The sequence below is a fragment of the Lepisma saccharinum genome, chromosome 1, assembly GCF_977018435.1.
Source record: "Lepisma saccharinum chromosome 1, izLepSacc3.1, whole genome shotgun sequence".
Classification (NCBI taxonomy): Eukaryota; Metazoa; Arthropoda; class Insecta; order Zygentoma; family Lepismatidae; genus Lepisma; species Lepisma saccharinum.
Genome location: NC_139229.1, coordinates 162,855,253 through 162,869,336, shown reverse-complemented (window position 1 = coordinate 162,869,336; position 14,084 = coordinate 162,855,253). Strand labels below are relative to the sequence as shown.

At 36.6% G+C, this 14,084-nt stretch overlaps 1 protein-coding gene across 1 annotated transcript in view; it reads right to left on the bottom strand.

Moving 5' to 3' along the window:
• The window catches only part of HSPBAP1 (HSPB1 associated protein 1), a 66,019-nt gene that overhangs the window by 24,698 nt on the left and 27,237 nt on the right, over positions 1–14,084 (bottom strand). Inside the window, exons 4-5 of the mRNA XM_083141717.1 lie at positions 12,465–12,601; positions 682–806 (exon numbers count right to left, since the gene is read on the bottom strand). Coding sequence (XP_082997843.1) covers positions 682–806; positions 12,465–12,601 — 262 coding nt within the window. The remainder of the gene's footprint in view (positions 1–681; positions 807–12,464; positions 12,602–14,084) is intronic.

Below are 14,084 nucleotides of genomic sequence, written 5' to 3'. Positions count from 1 at the left end.
AGCCAGGCTTAGTCCAGGAATACTATTTTCTCTATCTTTCCCTCCCTCTCTATGGAAGAAGGGTGGGAAGGAGAGAGAGAGGGGGGGACAGAATATATGTATATGTGTGTGTGCACCTACTATTGGCAGACTAGCCTTTTGTATCCCATTTATTTTATTCTGCTGCTCTCTTGTAAGCGAGCAGAGGCTCTTTGTAGGTGGAGGTCCTGTGATGTTGCAACCTCCCCACCACCATAAATCCAGCCTTGGGTTGAGCTGATACTGGTAGATATGTATTGAAAGAGAAACTATTTGCCAATTTGGGTTAACCCAGCTCATACCCTTCAATACGGTACATAAGGTATGATATGCAAGATGGCAGGTTAAGAGACGTATTCCACACTAAATTTGTGAGAAGATAAACTTCTTAATAAAAAAAAAAGGAATTAATACACAATCCCATGTGTAATAATGCTGACTGGAAAGATGGGGTGAAAATGTTTAGTACACTGTGCATTCATGGCATACAAACTTGAGAGATTTTTGACAGGGTTTCAAGTGTCAAGAAATTTTGTAATAAGAGTCCTCATACAAGACAGGGCAAAAGTTTCTTTACACTTTGATTTCTGTCCAAATGCAGTCACAAACTAACCGAGTTCATTTTGATGCAAACTTTCAACAACTTTATGCACTTCCACATACCTTGAAGCAAAGTAGGAGAAGGTGAGAAAAAATTTATTTGACTGTAAATGCTTGATTCTTCGTAAGGCACCCTTGTTGGCTGCAACACTTCAGTACAGTCTGGTGGAAATAAATACCACAATTTTCTGCAAATACATATAGAACATGCTGTTACTTAACTACTATGTAAAGCAATCAGGTTCATCTCATAGGTAAAGGACTGTGTGCAATCAACAAATTACTACAATAATTGTACTTGTACAGATTGATCATTAATTTCCTTTACCTACCAAATGCTTGGAGAAATATAAATTTGCCAGTCATTTATGACTACTAGTTGAATAACTATTAAATTTACCCAAAAATATTTAACATATCATATATTTTTAAAATTCATCTTCTTTAAGAAGTTAGAATGAAACAGACAACAGACATGATAAAATATACTTTAAATAAAAACAACATAAAATGTAGACATAAGCTGAGTGATTGCAGCCTGGTTAGACTAATGAGCATTTCCTTTCCATCCCTGTCAACATTTAACCTATTTACATGACATTCATATTTGTTAATTTGTTCTTCCTTTGTAATAATTAGGGAACAGATTTCTAGTTGCTAAAAAAGAGGGATTTAATACTTTATAATCTCCATTTTAGGACTTTTAGGTGCTATTATAATAATTCTGTAATTATTAATTAATAATAATTTCTTGAAATAATAGTTTTAGCTGCAATTTGTATACAAAAAGGCTCTATTGCAGTCAGTAGCGTACGCAGGAATTTATCAAAGATTGATTGGTTTGATTTGCTGTTTTAAGTCCACTTTATGCACAGTAAGGCTAATCGGGACTGGACCTACAGTTTAAAGTGGGATCCGAACCACTTGTGCCTCCACCGGGTATCGAACCCGGGACCCCTTGATTACAAGGCAAAGACGCTACCACTGCGCCATGGGGAGGCCCGAATTTATCAAAGAAAGGGGTTATTTCTAAAACTTTCTCCAAAGACACATTACCATTGTTTTATTATACTTTAATTAATTAATAATGATCACAATTAATTAATAATACTTATAATTAATTAATTAATTAATTAGTTGAATTACCACCAATAACACTACTAATACCACTACTACTATTAAGTAGTAGAGATATACATAAATATAGTATTTATGAAAGCAATTGAACGAAATTACTTTCAAGTCATTCGACTTTTAACAAATTCAGGGAGCAATTTTTGTTTCTTTGTTACGAAATAATTGTCTAGTCAACGAGGTGAGACATTTTAAGTGTGAAGAAAATCCATAAAAACAAGAATATATATTAAATTAAATTGAAATAATCAAAGTATGGAAGTCATCCAAGATCTGCGGTTGTCTGGTTGGTAAGGCAACTGACAACCACGCGGGAAATCCGGGTTCGATTCCCGGAATTGGTTGGAATTTTTCCGGCTGGGACAAACCCAGCATAAATGTCCCGATAATTCACATCTGGATTGTCTCGCTGTTCTTAGCAACAAAACATCTTACAATAATTAAGCTTATTCGTTTAAATAATTGTGTCATCAACAACGTGAACGTGACACATTCTAAAGAGAGAAATTCAAACGTGCCACGGTAAACAATGGGAAGGTGGACTGGTCCGGATAGGCTTTGTCTATACATTAGCCGCTTACAACGAACCTAGAACTTTATTGTTAGTTAATTCTCATTGTTCACACAAAAAAATACATGTTCATTGAACATTGTTGCAGCTGAGATACAAAACAACTCTTTTCCTCTTTTAAATCATAGTTGTTTGCCCTCATATTTTATTTTCAATAATTCGTGTTCACTTTCAAGGCATTCACTCTGAAAGACACGTATGTTTGGGATGCTGTGCGTTCCTCCATGTAATGGTGCATGGGAATAATAATTCATATTATTATTATTATTATTAGTAGTAGTAGTAGTAGTAGTAGTAGCGGCAGCAGCAGCAGTAGTAGTAGTATTGTTGTAGATCTTTGACTGTGATAAATTGGCCATTTTTATTTTTTCCGTAGCATTTTTCATAATATTTCAAAAGCTCAAGGGGGGGGGTTAAACCCTGTAACCCCCCCCCCCTTGCGTACATCACTGATTGCAGTGTTATGAATTCTATTCCATGATTATTAAAAACATAGTTTGTCCAATACAAAATCTTTATCATATTTTGAAGCACTGCACCATACGAGGGTCACTCTGAAAGTTTTGAGAATGGAAGTCTTAAAATGAAAATAAAAATATTCTTACCATTACATCTTCTCAAAGCATTCTCTACCACACTTAGTGAATGCTGAACGCCATGCGTGCTTCGATATGCTACAAAGACACCATTCATATTGACACGTTCTTTTAGCCAAGGAACATAATTTAAAATCAAACACCCAAAAAAAAATATCACATGAAGACTCACAAGCATTCACTTTATCCCTCTCAGGGTATGGGTAATATCAGCCCGGGGCTGTATCCATGGTAACGCTTCAAGTTTTTTGTGTGCGATAACGTGTGACCCGCAAAATGAATGTATCACTTCAATGTGAAGACATATGAAGCGATGGAATGATAGTGTTGCAACATGCAGATATTAACCACGAAGAACAAGAGAAATATCTACATTATGATGTGGTGTGGAATAGCTAATGTGGAAGTCACAAGAGTCTTCAAACAGTTGCAACTGTAACTTACAAGACTATGGACAAGTAACAGGAACAGGCTTTTGCGATTAGTCCACAGCAGACATGGAACTCATAAAGTAAATTACTAAACTTCATAAAATTAAATGTAGAGTATTACATTTTGTGTTTATACGAAAAAAAATTGGGGCAAAGACTTTTCGATTTGCCCTCGTATTATAAAATATTGAAACAAAAAATCTTATTGCTCCTTTTAAAAAAGGTAAAAAGGTAAAGTGCTCCCCTGTGCTTAGCACCATGCCATGAAGGTGTATAGGGGGTGTGGGGGGTAACACCCCACACTTTCTTGATCCGGTCGTGAGTGGGGGTGATGTGATCAGCATCATGTCCCTGATCGCCTTTACCCCCCAGGGTTTCCCCCAGGTACCCATGTCATTCGACGCTGGGTGGGCGCTGGTGCCGCTTCCAATGTTAGAAAAGTTCCCGGATTTGAACCAGCCAGGGATTGAACCCGGGACCTTTAGCATGGTAGTCAGGAAATTAATTTTTATTTCATGCTATGTATAATAAGTACACGCCGGAATATTCAATTTATCTGAAGTCAGAAACTGTAAATGGGTTTCCCAAATATTACGGGCCTCACAACAGCTTCTGTGATGTCACAGGACTGGTCCAGTATAATCAACATTTAACACAGGTCACTGTAAAAACATAATATTTAGTTCTCTGACCTAATCATCCTTTTTCTTATTCATTCAGAATGTTGACTTCATCTCCAAGAACATTTAAAATGTCATATAACATTTTGGAAATATGTAAATAACATTGATAAACGTTAAGTTCAATGTTTACCGTTCTGCATAATCTACGAGGCGTATTCGTAAAGTAAGTACCGTTGGCAAATATTGCCGCTGTAGCGCTGCAGTCGCGACCGTGTGAGTTCTCGCTGACATCCTTCATCCATTAGTAAGGCACAGGCAGTCATGGGAGCAGGTCATGCTTTTTCTTCGTAAGTTTATGAAGGTTTTAAATGTTCAAGAAAATCAATTGGCCCGCCGACTGTGAAGTCCAGTCTGTGTTTCGTTTTGTCAATGCAAGAAACGTGAAACCGATAGACATCCACCGTCAACTGTGAGAGGTCTTTTTTTTATGTTTAAAGAAGGTCGTGAGACAGTTCACGATGAGCCAAGGAGCGGTCGGCCATCTGTTGTGACCAAGGATTTGGTGCGTGCGGTCGACACGGAAATTCGTGAAAACAGATGCTTCACAATATCGTCACTTTCCATGGAATTTCCACAAATTTCAAGAAAACAGTCCTCTACGAAATTGTGACAGATCGCCTGGAATCGAAAATTGTGGTCAGCGTTTCGACTAGGATGATGACGTCGAAGCAGGAGTGCATGGATGGCTTTCATCACAGGCGGGAACATTCTATGACGATGGGATACAAAAACTAGTGCCACGCTACAACAAATGCTTGAAAAATGGTGGAAACTACGTACAAAAGTAGTTTAAGGTCTGTAGAATGCAATTCAAATAAAAAGAGGTACAAAACTATTTTACTTTATTTCTTACACCCTTTTGGTACTTACTTTCCGAATACGCCTCGTACCTTTACTTTTCAAATTAGATAAAACTGTATCATACATTTGAATCTTACTCTAAATTCGTGAAGAATAATATAATAGGGAACATAATAAGGTTACGTTATTGAAGAAGGAACTGAATATTTCCGACAACGTATGCACAAAAATATGGACATAAAAATCACAATCATTTTTTTACGTGTTAAATAAAGGAATATTAGTAGTACTATGGTCGACATTCATGTAATCAACATGTTCAATCAGCTAGGTTCACAAATTGTTAATGTCTTACTTCACACTGCTTGAACTCAAACATCTTTGCACTAATATGTAACTGAGTTTTATATTACATATAAATGCACAAATTTACTTGTAATTGATCAGGATGTAATATTTATTTATATTATTTTATTTATCGGCTTTTGTGCATGGCTAAGTTAAGGCTTGAATTAATGCCTTCTCTTACACTTAACCATTTATTAACTTAATGATTATTAATTTGCGATTACAATCATTATTCTTACTCTGGAATAAATGAATTTACACGACCTGTTTTTCGAACCAAATGTTCATTCAAATGGATGTATTTCCCCAAAACATAGGATCAGTCTTTTGACCTCACCAGCCTTCTTAGCATCACAGATTCAGGCCTGTAGTATCTCGAAGTTTATTACTTATAAAGAAGAAAGCATCTTATATCAGGAAATGCTCATTTGTGTACTCGATTTCATGTGTTTAGTTTTTGGCATTGTTTCCTATCTGCATTGTGCAACACTAGCGCATAGAATTGGAATTAGTTTCATGGATAAATTCGTCTTTTGCCGTTATTTCGCCATCACAAGGAAAACAGGGATTGACCCAACCTCTATACTTCAATAATCTTGGGTAATATCTCTCTCTATTCATTCATTGGTCAAATAAAATCAGTCAAGTTTTCACAAAGAAAAATAAGTATATTTTACTTCTTAGCAAAATAAATACTTATGTGCATAACTTCATTGTAGTCAAAGAAATAATAGCTTCTTACAATTCAGCTTGACCATTTGTTAAAACCTTGAAGCCCAAACTAAAGACAAAACACAGACATAATTCCCATGGCAACAGCTCTTACAAGATATGTATACTGACATTCCTATGTAAGGCATCACTGAGGCCTCACCTTTTACAAAAAAAATGTGATTTTAAATATAGTTAATTGGAAACACTGCAGCGTCAATGCCGAAACTGTATGCATGACAAGGAAGAGTTGCACAGTTGTTACGGTCATCAGCGCTATACAGGAGAACAATGTTATAGTGGAACCATAAGCAAAGAAACTAGGGCAGACCCGCGACTCCTGTGCACCCTACTCCTGTGTGGAGGGGAGGCAGAGAGTGGAGCATGCTTCCTTATGGCCCGAGCTGAAGAGAAGAAGGGAAAGCTGCGTGGGGACTTTTTGCCCAACGTTGTTTTCCTTGTGGTCGCTCTATAGTCACGAGTCTTCAAGTAATTAGCATAGTGTTTCGTTCTGTGGCCATTTGGCCTCAGGAGAAATATTTATTGTTCATTTTGAGCTCGCAAGAAATCAGGTTCTGAGCTGAATATAAAAAGAAAATGAGCAAAGAAGGTCCTTGCTTTAGGCATGTCATAGGCATTTTTTAACTTCGCTATTTTTACAACTATTTTCAACGCCTCTTGGTCAATTTCAACAATAAGGACAAATGATGGAGTGACAAATAAATGAACGAACATAATAAGCTCTTAAATATTCCCCAAGCATCGAACATTGGGTCCCCAGGTTTCATAGAGTAGTATTCAAAGCACTTGGGTCATGGAGACTCTCATAATTGAAATAATAATTGCAACAGAAAACCTGATATTAGAATATTTTAAAAGTTTAGGCAGATTTACGATTCACGTCACCCAACAACAATTTCTCCTGTATTTGTAATACATAGTTCTGCCCTAACAATTGAACGTGCTCCCTTACCCACATTATCTCTTTCCATAATAGTTACACATTTCTGTTTTGCAATACACAACCTCGACTCGGCACGATATGTGCATTCCCTTGTCTCTGCTCTTAATTTTTTCTATTTAGAATATATCATGTTGTCTCTTTGTCTCTTGGTTAATCTGTGGTGATGAGAACGAATGAGCAACTGATGACATGGATATGATGGGGCAAACATAGAGATACATCCATGCCTTAATCATGGTTCAAACTTAAGACCTCTGAATTCGAAGCACTTTCTCTCTCCCACGTGTGTCTTTTTCATCTCCAGTCATCATTAATTTCAAGAGGTTCAAAACGACGTTACTCAATACTCAAGAAAATTACATAAACAAACACACAAAATATTTCTGTCTAAGTGATATGAAAATTAGGAAAAACCAGTTTTATTCGTTCGCTTTAACTTTTACAGTAAGACATTACACGAAATGTGACATATAGTATGGTATTCTGCAATGGGTGCCATTTATAAATATTCTGTGTGAACTGAACAATCTTGTGATCTCGCCACTGAAGTTCCCGGATTCGGATCCTGGCCTCAGCATGTCCATTACCATCATCTCTTCCTCAATTTCATCTAATCATCACTCATTCTCATTGTCGTGACTAGCCAAAAATAACAGACAACCCAACGATAAATAACAAAAATACAATACAGTGTATAAGTCACAATTTGCACATTTTGTATTTCTATTTATTACCTTTTATATTGTCACTTTACTCTAATTTGATCAATTGCAACCTTGATGAAGATTTCATTCCATTATTCACTATGGTCCTGTATATACAAAGTGATGATTATGCGAATATTATTATGCATTTAATTTAATGGAGCTGCATTGAATTAATTATTACAAGACACATATATGAACATAGACCAACACAAAACACGGGTATTGTCACACTGTATTTAGCCCTCCCCATAAAAAGGAAAATAATACCAATCACCATACACATGTGTTGTATTTGATGATGAGAGAATTCATACACTTCTAAACGTTACAAGTAAACATCGACTGGCTGATATCCCAGGGAACACTTTCTTGCAAGAAAATAACAGTGTCCACAAAATTTAAGACTGAACGGTTACAAAAGTAATAGAAATATGTATCCGCATTTCCATTAATCGTTCACTATTTCGTAAATTTTGTGGTCACAGTTTTTTCTAGTTTCAACGATGATGGAAAATAATTCATATGACTAGAGTGATGAATTAGCTATATCTGTGGAATATTGTTTTTCGATCAGGAAGACAGGAAGAGAAAGTGAAAAATGCAGGGACACACTTATTGATTGATTTATTTTACTACGCTTTTCTGCCACTTTGAGATAATCACAAAGATGAGGATTAAAGGTGACGAAATTTGTGAAATGAGAATCACAAACAAATATGGATAGGACACAGCACAAGCTCCACTGGATGCGTGTCCAGATGCCAGAGCCTCGTTAGTCTGCAAAATGCAGTTAAGGGACACAATGACCTCATCATTCATAGAATAGATTTGCATACCATTCTTTTTTTTCTCTCCGAAAAACACGAGCAAAACTATTGTGCATTCTGTGACTTTACTTCCTCATTACTTCTCAGAAATCACTCGAATATAGCACCATGAATGAACATGGCTTTAACTAGTTTTACCCTTCAAAATACTGAGGGTTACAGTAAGACAACATCCAAACAATACTGGCACATATGTAGAATGTAAGACATTTTTATTTTATCTTTTCTTCGACAAGATAGAGAAGAGGAGGCTCCCCGATGTTGTAGTGATTACATCATTGCCTTGTAAACAAGGGGTCCCAGGTTTGATACCTGGTGGAGGCACATAGTGATTGGATCTTATTTTAAACTGTATGCCCAGTCCCAATTAGCCTATTTGTGCATAAAAGTGGACTTAAAACCCAAATCAAATAAAAAAAAATCAAGAGTAGGCAAGAAACTCATGCCAGGAATTTTGGTATGTTTTTATCCTTCCTTATTTATTCATTGCTAACCTGGTTTATTCCTATGACAGCAATTAATCGATGCAATAAAAATGTGTGAAACTTAAAATGAAAGAGGTGTCAGTGCACACACGCACACTCACAGATAGAGGTAGGAACACAAAATTCTTCCATAAACAATCCAGTTAATGTCTGTTAAGACTCCAAGATAAAACTTCCAACAAACAAGTTTACATGCATATAGCCTACCTACACCTCAGGCTCAGTGCCTCACGGTATGGGTGGGCCTTATCTGCAATGATCTTCCTCCCCTTCACTCTCTTATCAAAATACTGGAGTAATGAAGTGTTTCCAACTACCTTCTGAAAGAGGCTTTTTTTTTTAAGAGGTGAGGCCTCACATTTGAATTTCTCTGTACATAAAGGTCAGTCACTATCCTGTGACATCAGAAGTGATAGGTATAAATATTGACTAAACCCAGAAATCAAGTTAAAGAGATTAAAAAATAACAATAAACATTTGTACAACGAAAAAGGTAATTAGGAAAGGACGTGTCAATATGCAGCCACTGCATATTGACACGTTGAGCTTCAGGTGAGTCAAATCGAGGACCACTTTATGTTTACTTTCACTTTAGAAAAGATAAGAGAATCACATGGGGCCAGGTCCGGATGCAACAGTCATCACCAAGGTCTGGGGCAACAGTTCTTCCAGTTGTCTGTGAGTAGGCACTTGTAAAATCATGGACACTTCTAGATTGTAACAATCCCATTAACTTTCAATGTGTTCATTTCAACCCACAAGTGCCCATGGAGAACGTACTCTCCATGCCACAGGAAGTTATTGGTGCAAACTTCATAAATGCAACTGCTGCTTATTCCCAAGGCAGGTTTGGCTCTCCCTGAGGGATAGTAGTAACGTTGTCACCTTGTAACGGAGAGATCGTAGGTTTGATATCCATTGGAGGCACATAGCGGTTCGGATCCCACTTTAATCTGTCTTTAATCTGTAGGTCCAGTCCCGATTAGTTTATCTGTGCATATTGTGGGCTCAAAAAACTCAACTTCAAAACTCAAACTGCAGGCAGGTTCGCGGTGGTCTTCTCTCTTTGATGAACAGCCTCTATACTAGGACAGTTGTAGTTTCCAGCGCAAATCCTACCCTTTGACCTAACTGTTGTGTCAATGGGGAAAATAGGCAGTGTGATTGGTGACTTGCCTTTCCTACTCGTCTAAGCAGGCACTTGAAACAGCCAATCAGACAGGTATTCTTGGAATCTTCCCGTGCTCTTACGATGTTGGAGGCTACGCATGGGAAGTACAGCGTTTAACAATGGATAATGCCTCATCCAGTCTGTTCATTTCACATATTCCCAATTTCATCATGCAGGTTGGAAGATGACAGAAATTTGCACAGACGTTGACACCCCTTGCTGTTGAATTGCTTCCATTGCCTCTCAGATTTGTTCAAGATCTCAAGGTACAAGATATGTGGAGGAAATTAAGGGTCGTTTTGAATAAGTAATTTTTAAAGTTACATGAAAGGTTTAAAAGACTTTTTATGTCAAAATATGACTTTTAGGCATTTATAGGAATTCATGGTTCATTTAGGTATTTTAGGTTCTACAGAATTTCAGTAGAGGTGCTCTGTCCATGAAACCCAAAGATCTATAAATAACATACATCTAGGACGTAGCAAAAATAATATGTATTAATCTAGAAATCCGTTCCCTAGTAATAATTATAAAAATGTAATTTAATATTAACCAGTGGCGTAGCGTTATAGTATGCCCATACGCCCGGCGTTCCCAGATTTAAAATTTCAAAAATGCGTAAATGCTGTGAATATAAAGTAAAACATGATTAATTCCATATATGTTTGACCTTCATGGCATTATAATAGCTATTTTTCGCGATCCGCTTGCAACGCTCCACTCTCAACACTCGTTCTAGCATCTTTTTTCAATGCCTTTCCTGGCCGGACGCCGAGCAGGTTCGGCGTAAAAGACTCTATATTCCTTGCTGTCTTTCTGGAAGGAAAGCTTCGATGTCTACAGCACGTGCGTAAATGCTCTCTCGTACGCCAACGTGCGGAGCTGCAGCAGAGGTCTACCGTGATTGGTTCATGTGACCCTTCCTGCCTTCTGAAGCAGACGACAGGGGTAGAATTCCCACCTGGTTCTTCGTGCTCATGCAACTCATGCTATGTGATGCTACAATACGCAATATTGACTGACGTAACTTTACCAAACTCAAATATACCACTTCTTAGTGACCACTGCATTGTATAATTTATCGCACGAACAGCGATGTGCATTAGAAACTGAAAGATCAACACAGTTTTTGTCAAAAAAGTTGGTGAAGTCCTCGTGGTAGAAATTCAGCCTGTGGCTGCTCTACCACTTAACCCGCAAAACTATTATTTTTTTATTGTTATTATTTTTTCGTTATTATCTAACTGCTTAATATTGTGTCAATGGAAATGTTTACCATTCATTTGAAAACTCTTAACATCGAATTGTCTCTGGACAAAATTATTTTAAAATGTTTATCAGCATTCTCAAGATGTAATAAACAGTGGTCTGAATTACTAATCGGCACTGTTACGTCAGTAGAGTGTACGATATTTGGATCATCCACCCACCTCCGTGTCAGAGTGTGCCAAGACGACAGAGGTCCCTGGTTCGAATCCTGGCATCAGCATGCGTGTTCTTTGTCAGTGTCCTTTCATCAATATCATCACTCATATTCATATTCACAATTAACCAAAAGTGGTAGAAAAGCTAAGTAAAATAAACCAAATCAATCAGTAGTTGGATCATTCACAACAATGACGTCTACTGTTGTGCAGAGGCGCTTGTGATTCAGGTAGGTTTTCTAATGACTTGCGTCATGCAGAAAGGTATAAAAAAGGTATAAAACACCAGAGTTCAAAACATTTGTTGCATAGTGAGGCATCTCATTTTCTAGCTAAAACATGCATGGATGATGTTTTATTGAAAACCCAGCTGACTTCAGGCAAATAAACAATACCTGTGGTGACTAATACCATAAGTAAATTATTAAGCAAGAAAGGGCCGACCCTTCCTTCGGACTTGGCGTTCCCACCTGAAATGTCCATGCTACGCCACCAAGATGACTATCACAAATTTTAAATTTTTGAAACTACCTGTAACCTTTTCCAGGGATGGAAAGGTTAAGAGCAAGACATGGTAAAAGGTTATAACATGGATAAAATACATTTAAAACTTTTAAAAGATATAACTTGATCTTGATCAAGTTTTCATACCTTCTAACCATTAAAATTGGACAGCTAAAGGATAGCACTTTGCGACAGTCGGCTTGGTTAATTTTTAAAATGTTAATGATATATGGAGTAAAATGTTAGCAGTTTTATAATAATAGTAGACACATTATTTGTTCAAAACTGTTAAACAAGTACATACCATTAAAAAGTACTGAAGTCTCTGTCATGTGAAAAAAATACAACTACTAGAAAAGGAACTTGAAAGTGTATTGATACATGTAAAAATCATGAAATTAACAGTATACTCGTATACTGATAATATCCCCCATGATCTTGTACAAATACATGGGAAATTACATGAACATGTTACACAAAGAGACAGACCTGCCATAAATCTGAGCCACAAGATTGCATCCATACGTGTCGATGTGGCATGGGGTGTGAGCTCCTTCACTGCCAATCCACAAAGTAGATTCCGATGCACCTCTCTCAGGAAATCCAACATAACTCCAGTTAACAAGCTGGAATACACAAAGTATAGTATATTGGTTAAAATGTTTATTAAATGATAAATTTTACTTTTTATAAAATATTGTGATGAGAATTACTACTAGAGACCAGTTTTAAAGGAAATTTCTTTTTTTTTTCTTTTTCAACATGGATCATGGAATAAATAACAACAGTGTTGATAATTACTTCCACCAACAAGATTGTACATGGTTCGTATTTCCCTTTCTCCCCTTTTTAGCTCTCATTCCATTTTTCTCTCTTTTTTTAAATACATTTTCCTTTCCCTTTATTGACTAGTTTTTCAGCTTACATTCCCCTTTTCAAAAAACATCTTCCTTGGTTCCTTTATTGACAAGATATCAAATATTTTGTACGACTGAACATAAGATAGGTGTATGTTTGGTCACCAGTATTTTGCTTATTTAATTTTGAACTTGGTTAGATTTGTTTCTGTTTGTCTTGTGTAGTATCGGTGGTGTGTATGTATGTGTCTTGTGTTGTATGTTTGTGTAGTAGTTGTGTTGTCTAATTTGTTTATGTTTGTCTTGTGTAGTAATTGTGGTGTGTAGTTTGTTTATGTTTATATTGTGTAGTAGTTGTGGTGAGTAGTTTGTTTATGTTTACATTGTGTTATAGTTGTGATGTGTTTGTGTATCTTGTGTAGTAGTTGTGCTGTCTAATGTGTTTGTGTTTGTCTTGTGTAGTAATTGTGCTGTCTAATGTGTTTGTGTTTGTCTTGTGTAGTAGTTCCTCCATTCATATTGGGGGTTAGGCATAGAGCTGACAAATATACACTGTAAAAAAACTGTCAAGAAACAGCAATATAAGGCCATGGATGTTCCCAAGGTAAAATATTCCGGAGGTAAAATAGTCCCCCGTTCGGATCTCCGGGTGGGGACTACTCTGGAAGGTCCCTGGACTAAGGATAAGATCTACATTAGGAATAAGGATATTAAATTAGGCACCTGGAATGTTCTGAGACTTTACCAGCCTGGGGCATTTCAGTGTACAGTTAATGAGATAGTTAAGTATAAATTAGATGTCGTAGCTGTCCAGGAAGTTAGGTGGCCAGGAGAAGGGAATTGTAAAACTAAAAATTATACTTCTTTCTAAGGTGGTACTGAAAATCATAATTTTGGAAGAGGCTTTTTCATAAATAATAGAATTATCTCGGCTCTTAAAACAGTGGAATTTATTAATGATAGGATATCATATGCAGTTTTACAGGGTAGGTGGTGTAAAATTATTTTAATAAACATACATGCACCAACGGAAGATAAAGATGATAATACTAAAGATGATTTTTATACAGAGTTAGAACAGGTCTTTGATAAATTTTCTCAGCATGATATGAAAATTCTGTTAGGTGACTGTAATGCACAGATTGGCAAAGAAAAGACATTTAAACCCACGATTAGTAAAGAAAGTATTCATGAATTAAGTAATGATAATGGTATAAGATTGATTACTTTTGCAACCTCAAAGAATTTAATT